The sequence below is a fragment of the Vidua macroura genome, chromosome 4 (assembly GCF_024509145.1).
Source record: "Vidua macroura isolate BioBank_ID:100142 chromosome 4, ASM2450914v1, whole genome shotgun sequence".
NCBI lineage: Eukaryota > Metazoa > Chordata > Aves > Passeriformes > Viduidae > Vidua > Vidua macroura.
In genome coordinates, this window is record NC_071574.1 from 63145037 (window position 1) to 63162695 (window position 17659).

The 17659-nt window shown below is 40.4% G+C and overlaps 1 protein-coding gene across 7 annotated transcripts in view; it reads right to left on the bottom strand.

The window, feature by feature from the left end:
* The window catches only part of ABLIM2 (actin binding LIM protein family member 2), a 127763-nt gene that overhangs the window by 71939 nt on the left and 38165 nt on the right, over positions 1 to 17659 (bottom strand). For 6 of the 7 annotated variants that reach the window (XM_053975986.1, XM_053975990.1, XM_053975989.1 and 3 more), the window contains exon 3: positions 7802 to 7985. The exons of the other annotated variant lie outside the window; for it this stretch is intronic. In XM_053975986.1, coding sequence (XP_053831961.1) covers positions 7802 to 7985 — 184 coding nt within the window. The remainder of the gene's footprint in view (positions 1 to 7801; positions 7986 to 17659) is intronic. 7 annotated transcript variants of the gene reach the window in all.

The following is a 17659-nucleotide window of genomic DNA, read 5'->3' on the forward strand; positions in this document are numbered from 1 at the left end:
GGGATTTCAACCATTGCAGAACTGAGACAAGAACTTGTATCTGATCTCCTGCATGTTTTCAGGAAGACATCTCATCTTGACTTACAGATACACACAGACTTATTATAACCACTGGTAATCTGTTCCAAATTAAACCCCCACAAAAGCAGCACCCTGCTCCACTGATACCATCAAACAACCACCCTGGCATTTTTCATTCCTATGCACAACTGCATGCCCTGGACAGGACAGCATCTCCAACTGTGTTTTGCCACAGTCTCCATGGGAACCAAGGCTGGGCTCAGCTCATGACCCAGCTGGGCTCTCATGAGATGTCTCAGTAGAACAGCAGGCTTTGCACCATTAATAATCCTGGGGATGGTGACGTGCTGGAGCTGTGAGCAGTGAAGAAGATGGAGCTCTGAAGAAATGACTGTGACTACTGAACAATCTTGTATGTAGGATATAAGGAGCAGTAGGGAGAGATAAGGTATATCTTATAATTGCATCTTCCCGACTCAGGGATATACCGAATAAAGATCCAGCTGAACTTCCAGTGGAGCTCAGAAGCCCCTCTCAAACAGATGCACCAAGCTAATGTAGAAGCAGGGACTGCCCACTTTGAAATGGCTCTCATCTTTGCCTAAGCAATCAGACAATCTAAAAGGAAATAAGTTAAAATAGAGGCAAAGAAGAGAATTATTGACCTCCTATGGCTCAAGGACAGAACCAGGCAGATGACACCTCCAAACATGCCAAAGCTCATAGGCACCACAGAAAGTCACAGAGCCTCCTTAGATGGGAGGGCATGTAGGGGGTTTCCTAGCCCATAAAAATACTGTACTTGGTTTATTTTCTAAGAGTTCAGTAGCTAATCATCATGCCCTTCCATTCCAATGCAAGAGGGCAACAATTTTGGTTCTTTATTGTTCACCAAATATGCAAGACATCTTGCTCTAAAAAACCCCAGAGAAAAGTTCCTTGGAGCTGTCCACCCCAAGGTTTAAACAGACATTCCCTCCTCTCACAGGTCTGCTAAACCCATAAGTCTCAAAGTTTGTTTCACTGTCTTGTTCACTGGGAATTCATACCCAACATATTTGTCAGTTTTCCTGTACCTGCTGACCTCTCCCTTTCACGAGCAGCTCTGCTCAAGCATTTCAGTGCCAGTATGAGTGAAGGCACAACAGAAGGTGGTAACAGTCAATTAACAAGGTTTCAGTTTCTGAGCTCTCTAAGTTGTGAGCAGGACTATATATAGAATTTTAGGCTAAGAGCAGCATATCTGCCTTCAAATACAAGGATATCTCACCACCAGTCACCCACTGAACACTGCTAGGTATTGCAAAAACCAGGACAGGGTTTTAATTAGCTACTTATCCTTTAATAAATATTCAGTGAGATTTTCACAGTTGGATAATCTATTTTTAAAATGAGAATTAAGAGCATTTTTAAAGCAGCTCTCTCAAATGACTTGCAGAATTTTAATACATCTATGACTCATTTCCCAACAAATTTTGTTTTATCCACCTGCCTACAATATTTGCAAACCCAGAAAAAAATCTGGAGGTGACCAACAAAACTATATTGTAAGACATCAAATCACCATCAGTCTAATCCAGGGTAACTGTGTGCTGATGCCAAAAGGTCAGGTCTTTCTCTGCACCATGCCTCAATCTATGCAGCTGTGGGCAAATCATTCAAGCTTTCTGGGAAGGACAAAAGAAAATATTCCTTTTTTTTTTTCAGAGCAGATAGATGCCCATCTATTCTTTAAATTGCTGATCTGACTCTGTGGCTGAACAGTCAACTAAATTTGATATATGAAAATTAAGAGAAGCCTGTGGTCAGGTTGTTGAGAGAGGAAAGCTATTCATTTCAGCAGCTGGCTGCAGTTACACCAGGTCAGGTGTAATGTCAGATGGCAACCTAAGGACCAGCAGAATCAAATTCTGCTCTAACTCGTACCTGGTACAATCACATCCCTCAAGGTGCTCCATAGGGATTAATCCCTGTGGATTAAAATGATGATATGAAGTGGACATTGAGTGCTATCTACCATCTACACAAATTTCAGTGAGGAAAATTGCTAAATCCTGCAAGCAGTGAGGAACAACCCCCTGCACCAGTGCACCACAGGGGTTAATCAGCTGGAAAGCATAGGAAGATGTGGGGTCCCAGTGGACACCATGTTGGACATGAGTTAGCAGCATGTCCCCACAGCAACTGGCCCGCCTCATCCTGGGAGGCATTAGTGTAGCCAGCAGATCCAGGGATGTGATCTTCCCTGCTGCTCATCATTTAGGAGACTGCAGCAGGCACCATCTTGGGCTCCTCAGGACAAGATTTACTGGAGGAAGATGAGGGAAGGTGGCCAGGTCCAGAGCTGCAGCACAGGACACATGGGCAGGCAGGGGCTGCTGCAGCAGATGTACCTGCCCAGGGGAGATCGTGTTGCTGTCTAAAACTACCTGGTGACACGTACACAAAATTGGAGCCACGCTCTTCTCAGAGGTAAAGAGTGAAAGGACAAGAGGCAGCAGATATAAGCTGGAACATGGGGAATGCCAACTCAATATAAGGAAAAAAAAATACCATGAGCTTGTTGAATGCTGGAACACACTGTTCAGAGCATCTGTCAGAAATATGTTAAAGGAATGCCATCAGCTGTCTACTCAAACTGGACTTGCTTTGAGCCAGGGGCTGGACCACAGGACCACCATAAATCCCTTCCATCCTACATTATTCTAGGGCTATAGGGATGCTCCATGTAGAACCAAAGAATCCTGGAATCACTAAGGTTGTAGCAGACCTCCAAGATCATCAAGTCCAATCTTTGACCAAACACCACCATGCTCATGTCATCACATAGTGATCATGTAGACATCATGTCTACTGATTTTGTGAACACTGCCAGAGATGGTGACCCCATCACTTCCCTGGGCACCCTGTTCCAATGCTTAACCCCCTTTTCAGTGAAGGAGCTTTTCCTAATACCCAATCTGAACCTCCTTTGGCACAACATAAAGACATTTCCCCTTGTCCTATCGCTGGTTGCCTGGGAGATTAAACTGACCCCCAGCTCACTGTAACCCCCTGTCAGGCAGTTGTAGAGAGCAATAAATAATCCCTGAGCCTCCTTTTCTCCAGATAAACAACTCCAGTACCCCCAGCTGCTCCTCACAGGACTTGCACTCCAGACCCTTCCTCTAAAGAGCCACAGACTTAAACCTGAAGAGCAGCACACCACCATCCCTTTGTTCAGGAAGAACTACATATTGATAAATATATTTGGTTTAGAATCAAAATGCCAAGAACGCTCAGGCTGATTTCAAAATCTTGAGCTCAGCACCCTAGGTTTCTGCAATACCTAGCAGGGTTCAGTGGGTGACTGGTGGTGGGATGAAGATCATTTCATGAGATGCCTTAAGAAGCACCAGGTACTGCTTAAGTGGAAATCAAACCCTTTCCAAATTCAGCAGCACTAAAAAAAAGTGAGCAAATAAAAAGGCTTAGCATATTCAAAAAGTTTGTCATGATTGCTATGTTTAAGAAAAAACTGAATTTGAACTTTTAATTTTCAGTATTATCCTAATTTCTTAAGACATACATACACAAAAGATCTCTGTTATTTCTAGAACTAGCAGTAGGACTACACAATCTCCTGCTGAAAAAAAGAAAAGAATTTGAGATTTCTGATTTTTTATATTCAACTGCCTGGCCAAAGTGAATTACCTTCCTGAAGACAGTAAAAATACAAATGGGTTGAAAGAGGTTTTATAGCTAGATTTGGCAGGCAACCCCTTGAAGAATATGTATCTGCCTCTTTCCTCCACATACTATTCACCTCTACATGGCACATATTCAGCTTCTGTCAAGATGTTGTTTTAAAAGAAAACTTCCTGAGCTCAGAAAAACTTAAATATAAAAATTCCGTAAAGGCAACACAAACCTGTTTCCTTATTAATCCAGGATGTATGTGCTAATCTACCCTCCACCTAGGGGTCAAATTGTCGTCTCTTTATCATTTACATGCCACATTTTTTTCCCAACTTTTATGTACAAGAATACTGAAACTAAAGGAGTAATTATTGCATGCACTCCTCCAACTGGATACATAAACACCAAGCCTCCAACTTTACTAATTACAATAATACCCATAAAATCAAATCCCAGTTTTCTTAATATTCAGTGAACAAACAGCCCACAAGTAGCACAAATCCTACTCTAGGTACTACATTAGACAGACCATACATCTTATATATGCTTACTAAATCTATAGGACTTGTTAACACTAAGACATCTCCTGAAAATTCCATTTTCAGAGTATTATCACAGGTATGACAACCCATTTCTTTCTGAAAGACTCAATGTCCTGCCCTTTCCCATCTTATATAAGAGCCAAACTGTCCTGACTACAACACACATGTAAGAAGTATGTGCACAATTTTAATAAAACTAAGCTTCTATTGCTACAGCCAGCCTCAATTTTCTCCCTCTTTCTATTTCACTTTTACAAACACATGAAGCTTTTGAAGGAAATGTTTTTGGCAGCCCTCTGGAGGACACAGCTCCTTCCAATTAATGAAGCTTTAAGAAGATTGCTCAGCCACTTCCTGGGAATTCAGAGTAAGCATTTAATCTGCAACAGTTTTCAATCTATGCTGTTATTTTTCCACTCATTCCTGGTTTTAGGCATTATCATCACAAAACACCACAGCAGATAAAAGGTTTCACTAGACTATGAACAGCACTGGAAGAAGTAGGGATTAAGCCCTTAATCTTTACTCCAGCACAGCAAACAACTGAAACCTGATTTTTTTAAAGAGCCACTTGTTTAACACAGGATGGAGAGAAACAATCAACTAGGATGGCACATTATATTGTACTTCTACCAGTTTTTCTCTGAATATTAATTCATTTATTTTTCTTTAGACTTTAGCTTGCGGCAGCCCTGGGCAGTAGCATCTGACTCCCAAGAGATGCCCAAGGATGAGCTGGATTTCTGACACTCCAGCTTTTTCACAGAGGAGGGCAGCAGGTTACAAATGCAGTGCAGAAGGTACAAAGAATACAGTTCCCTGTGACACTGGGCCATGTGGCATCCAACAGTAGTAATATCAGGAGACAACTGGCCTTGGATTGCTGACTTTTTCCTACTGCTCCTGCTAGCTAGGTTTCCTTACTGATGCTACCATACACTTCCCACATGTTTCTATTCAAACCTTATCTTCTCTGAAAATAAGGGGGGAAAAAAAGGACTTGCTACTGACACTGGTTTACTATGCAATGTAGAAACGGTTTAGAAGTGTTACTTCAGCAGCTACAGAAATAGGGCTTGCAGCAGTGCTCATTTTAAAAAATTCAACAATCCTGCAGCATTCTGGAGAAATGTGTCATGAGTGCAAAATGCCTTCTGCTGCCAGTGTTGTCGTGCTGAAGACAGTAAGAACCTGACTTGGTTTCCATGAGAGCAGGATCAGCCCCACTGGCAGGCAGTCACCACCTCTCTAATTCACACCATCCTGGAGTTAGATTTCTAACACAGCACCCACATCAAAGTCTGTCTGTAAAAGGTAATGCCAAATGCAGTTGGCATCATCCACTAACTACTACTGACTGTGTGCCTTGGCACAGTATTTAAGGTTTCCACCCATCTGTAAAAAATGAGGGCACAAATGCTTCTCCTGACTCTTCCCACCATGGAAAATATCAAGGTAGAGAGTTTTACACCATTTCCCCCCTATTTTGTTATTACTGTTTTTTAAATGAACAAACAAGTTCCTTCTTTTGGCTTAAACAACATGTCTTTACAGCCTACCAACCTTATTTTTACTGAGGATATCGCTCAATAAAATAAATGCTGATGATTAGATAGGACACTCTTCCTCATAAAAAACACAGGTTATGTCTGGCTTGCAATGACAGGGATAATTGAAGCTGATTTAAAGCATATAAATACATGACAGGATTCTTCTGCTGCTCTGCACCACAAATCAGTGTTACAACCCCCCTGGGAGACACTAATTGAATCCTGCTAGTCAGCAGGGCATTAGCTGGCTCTGATGTAGACAATATGAATTTGTGTGTCCTTCCAAGAAAAGCAACAGAAGCAGATCTGGGTCTCTCTACTGAACTACTAGAAACAGCAAAACAGCATTTAATACATCTATTTATTTATACAGAGGGTTAGGGAACATCTCTGATTTTATTTTTTTTATATGATAGATTACTGTGTCAGGAACTTCATTTTTAAAAGCTTTACCACATCTTCATCACACATTGTATTTGCAATATGAATAATTTCCAGTGCTGCAATTTAACTCACCTGAATTGTTATGTACTTAAATATTTTAGTCACAAGGAAAATTATTCCAAATTTCAGGGAGACAAAATAAACTGTATCACCAAACTCCAAACCAGAGCTGAAGGACTGACTAAATAAAGCAGCAGTTGGTATTTCCAATGGCCTGAAACCCAAGGTAGGTAGTTTCTAAGTACAGTAATAACAGTTAAATACATTTCTGCTAAGCTCTAGTGGTGTGATGAGGATACAGGCACGTTTAGCCAGAAAAATGGAATCAACCAGTTTTTTGATTTCTCTTAAATGACGGAGAAGGTACTAGTGCTGAGAATAAAGGTACCAAAAAACAGCTCTGCTCATCTCTACAAGAGCTGTAATACTGCCAGGCTGCAGGCCAATAGCATGTGCAGCCAGCAGTTAATTAATGAGATACACTTGAAGTAATTTTCCTTTACTATTAAAAGAAAAAATAAAATATGAAAAAGATGTTAGGATTTTTTCTTATCTTTACTCTCCACATTTAACTATCCAAAAGAAAAAACTGCCTATTAAACACATCAAAACTTAGACAGAATTTAATACAATAAAGGCTTGTCTATCTCAGAGTCTCCCCTCTATCACAGCTATTATTATTATTTGTGCAATTGCTTTATTGAAGATTCTGTCACAAGCCACAGCTGCTCTGGAATTTGACGTCCTGCTCTTGCATCATCACAGGAGGATTTCTGAGCTCCAGGGGCAGGGCAGGCTGGGCTGGTAGACAGCCACAGTGACATGGCCATGCTGGTTTGGGACTGCACAGTCACCTGCATGAGGCACCAGCACATAGAGCATCTAAACTGTGCTGCACCAGTGCCTCGTTGGGCTCTGAAACCCTTTGAAAGTGGGGTTGCTTTTCTTGTACTCCTAAAAGCTCAAGTTTAGCCAGAGAAACTATGGCAGCATTTCCATGTGATGCAAACTGCTAAAACAGCAGTTTGAAGGTTTTCTGAAGGCTTAGTGCACTTCAAGCTTCTTCATGAAGTTTTCAATATATATGTTTGTGCTATTTCTACACAAGAGGATTAAGATGCAGATCGAAATGACATCAGTCCCTTGTATTGCTGAGTTTGGGACCCATGGGGGAAATGATCCCACTGAACCACACTGGGCTTTAGTAGCAGCCTGCTGAGGACTCAGCCATTGGCACTGGAATCCTTTGTAACTTCAAGCCAACAAATGACAAAACAGCAGACACCAGAGAAATTAAGCAATACTTGGGGCAAAATGTCTTACAACGAAGACAGTGGAAGTTTCTAAAGTACTTTGAAAACCTCACACATAAGATAACATAAAAAAGAAAAACACATTTGGAAAAAAGGGAGGCACTCAAAATTACAGATTTTTTTTTTTCTTTTTAATTATGAAATTTTTTAAGGAGTGAGTAAAAAAAAACCCCTATCTCTAGGCAATAGGTTTGAATGCCTGGCATTCAGGGCATTCTGGCGTCAGAAACACAACTTCATGTAGAAAACCTACCTGCAGACAGCACACACAAAACAGTCTGGGTGATAGGTTTTGCCCAGTGCTGAGACCACTTCTCCCTCAATGAATTCATCACAACTGAAGCATCGTGTGCCATAGAGTCTCTGGTAGTCCAAAGTACAGATGTAGTCTCCCTGTCTCACAAAAAATCCTCCTTGAGCCAGGTCACATCCACAAGCTGCAGAAAGAGAAAAGGCAGACTCAGAAGGCAAGAAACAAATGCTCTAAGATTAGGCTGATTTTTCACCTGTGATCTGAATGGTTCACAGTGGAGTATTTAAGCACTTCAATATAGGGGCTTATGATCACAGAGCAGATGTGCATCTGAAAGACACTACTCTTACAGTAAATTACATCAGTCATGTATTTTGGACACTCATAGCCTGGACTTATTTAATGTAAAACCCTCAGTGCAGCAGCTGTGAGTACAAAGTTAAAGTCTGTAGAGGTTAAGTTCAGGGTTACCATATACAACATCTAACATATTTAACAGGTTAAAAGAAATGCATAAAGGATATAAATCTTTAAAATCTAAACCAGCAATGTTGCAAAGAAACATCTCTGACAGATTACAGGTGTTTGATATTCCTCTTAGACACAAAAGGGTTAACTAGAGCTGTCTCTAAACACGGGGGCTGATGCTCATGGCACTGCTGCACATTTTCAAAAGTTATATCAGTTTAAAGCAGCTCTCATGTTTACCTGATGAACATCACTCACCACTTATGAACTGGAGGCACCTCCAGGTTCATCCACTCATGGCAAAAGTAAGATTTTAGTCCTAAATGTCAATTTCGATTTTTTTAAACTAAACCTGTAGAAAAGGGTTATAGTTGATTAACCAAAGGCTTCTGAGACTGTTGAGGAGTCTTCTTCATTGCACCAAGGATGAAGCTAGGCTGGAATTTTGAGAACATATAAGATGAGAAAGGAGAGATACAATGGTCTGGTGAAGTCCTACAGAAAGAGCAGTTACGTAGAACATGACCATCATCCACCTTGACCAGGATCTTCGGAAACAGACTTGACTTGATTTAAAAGGGAACTGGACTTCAAAGTTGTGATTCTGCTGCTGTGTTGACTACTCCTTTACTGCAAGTCACAGCACCACACTTGTTACTACGTACTCCTGCTCCTGGGGATGTTCATGTAGGAATGTGTTCCCATCAGCAAATGGTGTTTACAGTCAAACTATGCTGAACCACAGCAGTGTCACTACTCACATACAGCCCACAGAAAAGGAGTGGGAATGTTGCTTATTAAATTTGGGATGCATGTACAAAACACTGTAGAGTTGCTCAGTGCCTTGGTCCCAAAATAGAAGAAGTATCCATGCTTCTAAAATTCCAGACTGAGATTTACACTCAGGTACCTGAGAGCACACAGGCACTTTGGTTTCTAAATGTAAAGCCTGGCAATTCACACCCAAACATGTTTGCAGTGTCAGAATCAGTCATTTTTCACCTAAACTACAAGAAAAGAGTCCAACAGAGATGCCCAAGGCACAAAGTAACACATACAGAGCAGAAACCCCAAGAAAGCAGAGGACCCAGATCATTCATTCCAAATTACATCCAATCACCCTCCCCTTTTTATAGGCTTTGTTAATTGTAGCACAGGAGGCCTGGGCTCCAGGCCCTCTTTGAACCCTCCGAGGGCTCATCCCTGCGTGGGATTTCAGTGCTCATTATTCTCCCTGGAGATGGCCCTGACTACTAAGAGTCAGAAAACAACAATCATTCTAGAACTGTATTAGTGCATGGTCAAGAACTGAAGAACTATGTGTTCTAATCTTTCCTATAAGTCAAAATAATTCCAGTCATATTGCATGTGTCATGGACAACATGAATTAGACGATTTATATTTCAATACATTGTTCATGTTCTCTATCTCACAGGCTTAACACATTTGCTTTAGCATTTCTCTTTCTCACCCATGCTCTCATTTTTACGAAGGACAGGCTTTTTGAACAGACTTTCCAAAAGTCTGGCACAACTTGCTGGATATCATGAGTTTCTTTCAGCCTATATATTTCAGCTACCTACTGGTGAACCAGAAGCAGAGCTCAACTATGGATTTAAGATGATGCTGAGCAGCATGCTGAGCTGATACTGATGCCCTAGAGCAGTTCTAAATTGCATCATACAGTGTTTGAACTTGTAAAGTGGATCATAAGAGAAAAACGTTATAAGGACATAACTGCATTTCTGAAAAGTGCAGAGAGGGGTTATGTCCCTAAATATGTTTCTTTATGCTGGTAGTAGCACACCTGACTGCAGTGCACCTGGACAAAGGCACCAAGAGCCACTTGGAGCTACAGAACAGGCACTGGTTAACACATTTTGCTGTGCACCATCACAGAGGGACTTAGAGCTGGGCTTCCATAACCAGAGGAAGATGACTTGATAGTGTAGCCACAAATTATTTGCCACTGCTCTGTTGTGCACTTTTGTCCCTGTTCACCTGCTAAAATGAGAGATAAGCACAAGCAAATCTATATTTATAGTCTAAATGGAAGCCAGGCAGGCTCTGTCTCACTGCAGCTAAGAGAGTCCTGGTTCAAGGTCTGGGGCACGTGGGTTCAACAACCGTTGTGCCACTGGCATTTGGTGGCACTCTGTCTCACCCTGAGGGTATTGATCTCTCTGTTCTGTCACTAAAGCAGTCTGCACTAATGCACTTAATCCTGGCTTCTCAGGAAACCCTGCAGTGAAACTGCTCAGCTAAAGAGAGCCAGAAAAACGAGTTATTGGGACTTCAAAATAAAAGTGAGCTTGGCAGCCTCTCACCAGGCCCCTTTCTGCATCACCATCACTTCAGCCTCCCCATATGCAAAGAGTGGCTGAATGAACATCACCAGCTCTGCTCCACAGGCCAAACCTTGAGTCACAAACCCTTGCCTTGCCTGCTCCTTCACTTGCTGAACCCAGCTGACCAGACAAAAACATAAGGATTCCAGTTAAATACTGGATTGGATATTAAAATAGTCATGGTTTAAAGCTGAGAAGAGCTGCTAGGAAAAGAGATCCATTGGCCTTCCCTCAGGTGAGATGCTGTGCCCCTTGCCAGCTACTTACATGGACGAAGACACTGCCCATCTGAGATGATGCTACAGAAACAAGAAACCAGAAAAGGAAAGCTGGAGGAAGTCTAGGGAGAATATCTGAAGGCAGCTACCAGATCTTACTCTCCTAGGACAGGAAATGAGCATTATGTCACATCCACTCCTACCTAGCATTTGTCTTCCAAAAGGAGTATCTAGAGGAAGGGTTATTTTTAACCTAGAAACAGTTTTCAACAGTTTCTGGAGTTCATCCTGGTGGTAAGAGAAAAGCACTGAAACCAGTAATTATATTAATGAAGAGACTAACATAGAGTAACTCATCTTCTTGTCTCAGTATTACCTTACATACATGGCAATGCCTTTTCCCGAGCTTTAGGAGGAATTTTTAAGTAGTGAATAAGTGCTTGTCTCTTATTCTTATGATATTTAGAAGCAAGCCAGTACCTGGATGTGCTATGGTACTTGAGAGGGACAATACCCACACCATTTTTAGGGATTGTATCTCATGGTGGCTTCTCTTACAGCTGGATAATTCCACTTTTCAAGACAGTTTGCAATTACCTGACACCAAAATAATTCATATATAGATGTGAGGGGCTCCTCTACTGGTTTAGAAACTGACTACTTTTTTCCTTAGCACCGTGTCTGTAGCAGCACCTGAAGCACTGGAATTTATGCAATGTGTAATAGTAATGGTTTCAAACTAAAATAAGTACAATTTAGATGGGATATATGGAAGAATTTTTCTTTAAGTGAGGCTGGTGAGACACTGGAACAGGTTGCCCAAAGAGATGGTAGATGGTCCATCTCTGGAAACATTTAAAGTCAGGTTGGACAGGGCCCTGAGCACACTGATTTAGCTGAAGATATCACTGCTCATTCCAGGGGAGTTTTGACTAGATGACCTTTAAATGTCCCTCCCATTATGCTATGATTTTATAAAAATAAATAGCAGTAAATCAATTAATCAATGCACTTTAAGCACATTGCTATTCCACTACTGTACGCCATCAGTACTCCATTTGCAGTGTACAAACATAAAATGCATCTGTTTTCTGTGCTGCCAAATGAGCCTACTGAAAGTAGATTAATTTTTTGGCTGCATGCTGGGCCTAAAAACCAGCTGTGTCCTGAGCTGCTTGGGGGATGCTACGCTCACTGTGCTGCTGCACACTGCAGCAGCAGCAGGCACTGCAGGTCTTGTCATCCCAACAGTGCTGCTCTGCTGTCAACGTGCCAGACAATCAAGTGGTTTGCTTACATGCAACTGCACATATCAAGTCTAAATTTTTCCCTCCCATTTTCTGCCTGATGTAAGTTAAATAAAATTCTTCTTCCTCAGCACTGTGGTTTTATGTCCACTTCTGGTGTTTTCCTCCATCCATGAGATGGATGCCACTGGCTGACCACAATCCTAAGAGTGGCACATAGTACACCGCTGATATTATTCTCTTTTGGCAGCTACACTCTGTGTATTCATACACCATTGATGAAGTCTGGTATCCCATTCTCCAAAAGCCCATGATCATATGTGGAATATTTCTCTTGGTCACTATGCCTGTGAGAAGGAATCAGAACCACCTGGCAAACTTCCACCGCTACAGCTTTGACTGAAGTTCAAACTGAACTGCAATTAATCTGAAGCAGTCTAAGCTCATTTCCAGCAGATGGCTGCGACTCTGATACTCCTTCTTGCATGGTCTATTGTGGTAAGTCCAGATAAGCTTTTCACAAAGCTTTTGGGGAAGTCTTTCCCAACTCCAAGTTTGCTGGCCATACAAATATTGGCATGGGAATATCATCTCTTGGTTAATTTACACCTCAACATTCAGTCTATAGGTGAGCAGCAGTAAGACAGAAGGGACCTTGCAATGGGGTATATAAACCATACAGTTCAATCACTCTTCTATGCACGAGTGATGGCAACTGTCTTTCCAAACACATCTGTGAAATCAAGAATACTCAAGCCTGTCAGTCACTGGCAGTGTATTAGCAATAATATCTAAAATACCATCTGTAATCTCAAGGACTTGAATGATACCTCATTTTGTTACTATCCAGGGCAAACAAAAGCAGCATGCAGAAAAGTCCTGGACAGACCTGCTGGTCTCTTCTCCAGCTTCCAATCAGGAAATGCAGGAAGGCAGACAGGTCTGATGGAAGAAAACCAGCAACTTTCAGGAGCAGAAAAGATACAGAAAACTGTGGGGATACATCCTATCCTGCAACACTTCATCATGCATATGTAGCACTGATAAAGCTATAAAGGATAGAGAGTACAGCACCTACACAAGCTCCCAGGCCACACTGGCCATGATGCCCACAAATTAATTTATGGAGTAAACACTTCAATGCAGGAAAACCCTTTAAGATTCAGAATACTCTTATGAAATTGACAAAATATTTGAGTGCACCAATTAAATGAAGGAAAGTTTAGGAAATTTTCTGTGCATTATGTACCTTGACTCCTATAATAAATGGGAACTACACATTGAGTAATTTTTCATTAGAAAGTATATTTCCCTTTTCCTTCTGGAGATCATAGTTTCCCAAAGGCTTAGAGACAGTGTTACTGCCCTATAAAAACTCTACCATAGTCTTAGAGGTGAGCAAGGTCCTCACAGCATTAGGTATGTGGCTGTTTCAAACTACCAAAACAATCCCCAGGAAAACTGGAAAAAATGTCTTGTTTATACTCATCTCTTGTTTTAAGGACTCAATCGGGTTATTTAAAATTTACAAGTATGCTAAAGAAATTTAAGAAACAGTGTAATGTGCTTCAACCCATTTTAAACCTAAGAGCAACTTAAGTGTTTATAAATAAAATACTGCTGTCATTAGCTAGACTAATTAAAACAGGTTTTTAAAAACAATAAAATAAAATAAAACCCACAGCACAAAAAAAAAAAAAACCAACAAACAACCAAAAACAAAACAAACACCCAACATGCAAAGCAACAACACCAAATATTTTCAGATTTTTTTTAATAGTGCTTTGGGTGCCAGTTCCAGGTTTGCAAATTAAGTCCCCGTTCTATTCACAGATATGGCAGATGGTCTCATGTTAATGAGTTGCAGAAAGTGGGAGGTGGAATAACACCACTGTGCCAGTGATGAATTTTATACAACAACTCTCCCTGGGTCTCAATACAGGCATCACATCACTTTAGTGCACTGAAATGCCCAGTAGCTACTCCGGAGTGCTGCTGTATCCCTGCTGGGTCCTCAAGGGAAAGAACATCACTTAGTCAGGAAGTCCCCTGCATAAAGACATCCTTGCACTGACATTTTTTTGCACAGGGAAAACCTTACCCAAAAAGAGAACTTGAGTAATTAAAATGACTTACAGGCTTTTTAAAATAATAATAATTCTGTGACATCATCTAATGTGGGCTGAAACTATGTATGTTCAAAACTTCTTTATATGAATAGTATCTTTACTGCCTGCAAACCTTACATAGATTTGAAAATTCTATCCTCTAATGAGCATTTACCTTCTTACTATAACGTCTCATTCAAGTTCTCTAATGAGCACTTATCTTTCTACTATAACGGACTAGAAGGATGCAAATAAGGAGTAAATAAATTGGAAAACAGAAGCAACAGAGGTTTGGCTTCCTTTGGTGGGTAGTTAGCTTCCTTCTATTGAATGTTATTAAGATATTCCTTTACCAGTACTCATAACCATGATTCCTCCAATTTCACCATGCTTTACTAGTATTATGTATTTATTAAATTCGTGAAAGATACTCTTAAAAAAAGATTCACCAGACTCTGGTTGAAATATATATACCATGTTGCTAGAATGCTGGTGTGATGGGCATATGGCCAGGATGTGAGGGGCTGCACAAAGCTCTTAACGAATGCAAAGAAAGGTTGCAAAAAGAACATGATTATAAAGAAATTATCCATTACTTTGTGATAGTGAAAGTTAGCTAAATGACCAAAATTTGTTTGTGCTTTAATTATTGAGCTGTTTTTAGAAAATCAGTGATTAAAAATTTTAAAGTTCAGGTTTTAAAACCACAATATAGAACCATTTGCCGCTACATTAAATTACTTCTGCACCAGCAAAAGTGATCATTACTATCATCATGATAATTTCAGTGAAATTGTGAAAATGTGAAAAAGTGAAACATTGTGAAAATGTGAAAATTGTGAAAAGTGAAAAATTACAAGCTAACATGACATTGGTAAGGCAGCCCTAAACCTACCACACTCTGTAACCTTGGTGAGCCTTACATTGGAAACAGCTTTTCCTGTTATACTGAGTTAATACGATCTGGGATTGCAAACTCCTGAAGGACTCAGGAAGTGTTGGACACGTTGTTGAGAGTGCCTGATAAATAAGACTCCCTACACTAATCTCCAGTGCCCATGACACCAGAAATAGCAGAAATTGCTACTGCCTGGCAAAAATCTGGGACTCGGAAATCTTACAAATGATCTTCCCGTAAGTGACTCCCATTTTGAAATGTGAAACCCCGTAGCTATGTTCAAATGTGAGTCACTCAGATCACTCAGCCTAGCTTAGAACATGTTCATATCCTAGCAGATGTATTTGAGCTAACAAAGAAATAACTCCTATTGTCAAGTTACTGAATATTTTCACTGAATATTTTGTCTTAGACCTTCCCATTAATAGGACTTCCCAATAAATGATATAACTCTGGGTTCTGTTGATGTTCTACTGAGAAAATATTATAGAAGTGATATATCCAGACCTGGGCCTTTTCACAGTTCCCAGGACACTGCAGGGTCACAGAAACACTAATCCCCAGAACCACATACCCCATTCTAAGCTGAAGATGTGCTAAATTCTAGCAGATTAATTTAAAAAAAAACATGAAAATTAATGGGAAAAAAAAATATACTTGCAACTAGTAGCTGTGCCAGCAGGGAAGACTGCATGTGCTGCACCCATAACAAGACACAGCAATCAGAATAATTTTGATTAGGGGTAAAACAAGATACATATGAGATACAATGAAGCAGGTATAGCACACAGGTCATGTTTTTACCTCTAAGGCTCAGACTGGAAGTTTATTTCCTTTCATGAAGACTAACCAGGAAAGGACACAGATGTGAGTTATAGTTCTTCTCACATATGTACAAAGAACACTCTTTAGCAAGATGGTATGGGTTCCCCTGTTTAAATTGGTCACTGCAACTTTGGAAGTGTCAGGACACTATCAAAACACAGAAAATTAAATATTTGCCAAATACTAATAAAACAGGGTAATTTCTATCCTTATCAAAGGCTACCCAAGATAATATAATTACAGCATCTACATATTCCTATCTACAATTCTATGTTAACGTGTCTCTCTACTGGGTGTACTAAATCACAGTTGTAAGCAAGCTCCAAGTTAATATTTCTCTAATACCATCCACTCCATTAAATGCAGTCCTGACCTAACAGACACCCTCAGAATAGTTTATATTCAATTTTTTTTTAAATTTGACAATCTAAGTCACTAATATTTTATTGCTTCAGTAATTTTCCTTGATGCTTAGATGGCATGTTCCTTACAGTATTTAGCAGATACAGCAGATTAGATGTGCAGCTAAACAGGAAATAACACATATGAATAGATATGAGTATAAACCTTATTTATAATGCCTATTATACTTTGACACTGAGCAAAACTAGCAGATGCTCCCAGTACTGCTGTTAAATTTTTTAATCTGGATGTGTCTTTTAGTCTTGAATAATAAAGAAGTTCTTTGCCTTTTAAAAACTTTGAATTGTTTAGAATCATTATCTGGGGAATGTAAGAAGAACTGGATGGGAATGAAAGAAGAACTGCAAGGGAATTAGTGACTTTGTACTAACCTTCCTTGGTTATGTAATTTAATTTTAATACAAAAGGCATCTATATAGTTGTTGTTACCATTCTAAAACTCACAGTCACCATAAGGAAGGCTGCCCAGAGAAGTTGTGGCTGCCCCACCCCTGGAAGTGCCCAAGGCTGGATGGGGCTTTGAGCATTCTGGTCTAGTTGAAGGTGTCCTTCCTCATGGCAGGGGGGCTGGAACAAGGTGATCTTTAAGGTCCTTTCCAACCCAAACCATTTTATGAATAATCAGGCAGCAGTATGGCAATACACAAAACTACCTTTCTAGCCTAATAAAAAAAAGGGTAGAAATACAGAACTCAATGTATTTGACCCTCTGAAACCTTTTAATTTATCCAAAACTATCAAAGAAATAGCTTCAAATTTCACACATATTCAATAAAAGTGTGACTTCTTCCAGTGTAATATCATCTGTCACTGATGAGGTCATTCAAACAGACCTCTAATACCTCTCAACACGACACCGTGGTCATCTGTCATTCATATCAGTTTGCATTTTCCACCACTGTACAGCCGTAAATTCTGTGAGAGGGACCAAAATTTCCTGCAGCTTTGTAAATATTACATGTTTTCTGATGCAGGCTGCAAGATGATTTAATACAGAGGCAGTCAACCAAGCAGGCAGGCATCTTAGCAGGACAATGCAGCCAGCCCACACATGGGATTATCTCTCCTGGACAGTCCTGCAGCTGCACTGCATGCTGGACACACAGCCTCATTCCATGTGCTATCTTTGGTGGATGAGGTAAGACAGGACAAACTGCATTGCTGAGTAGCATCGAAATAAATGCACCACAGGGTGGAATCAACAGTAAGATAAATACATTCCCAGAATCATCACCCTGCCCGTGCACAGCAAGCGCCATGGCACAAAACTCTCCTCCAAGGCTGAAAGCAGATTGATCAGAACTGAATACCATTTTCTTTTTT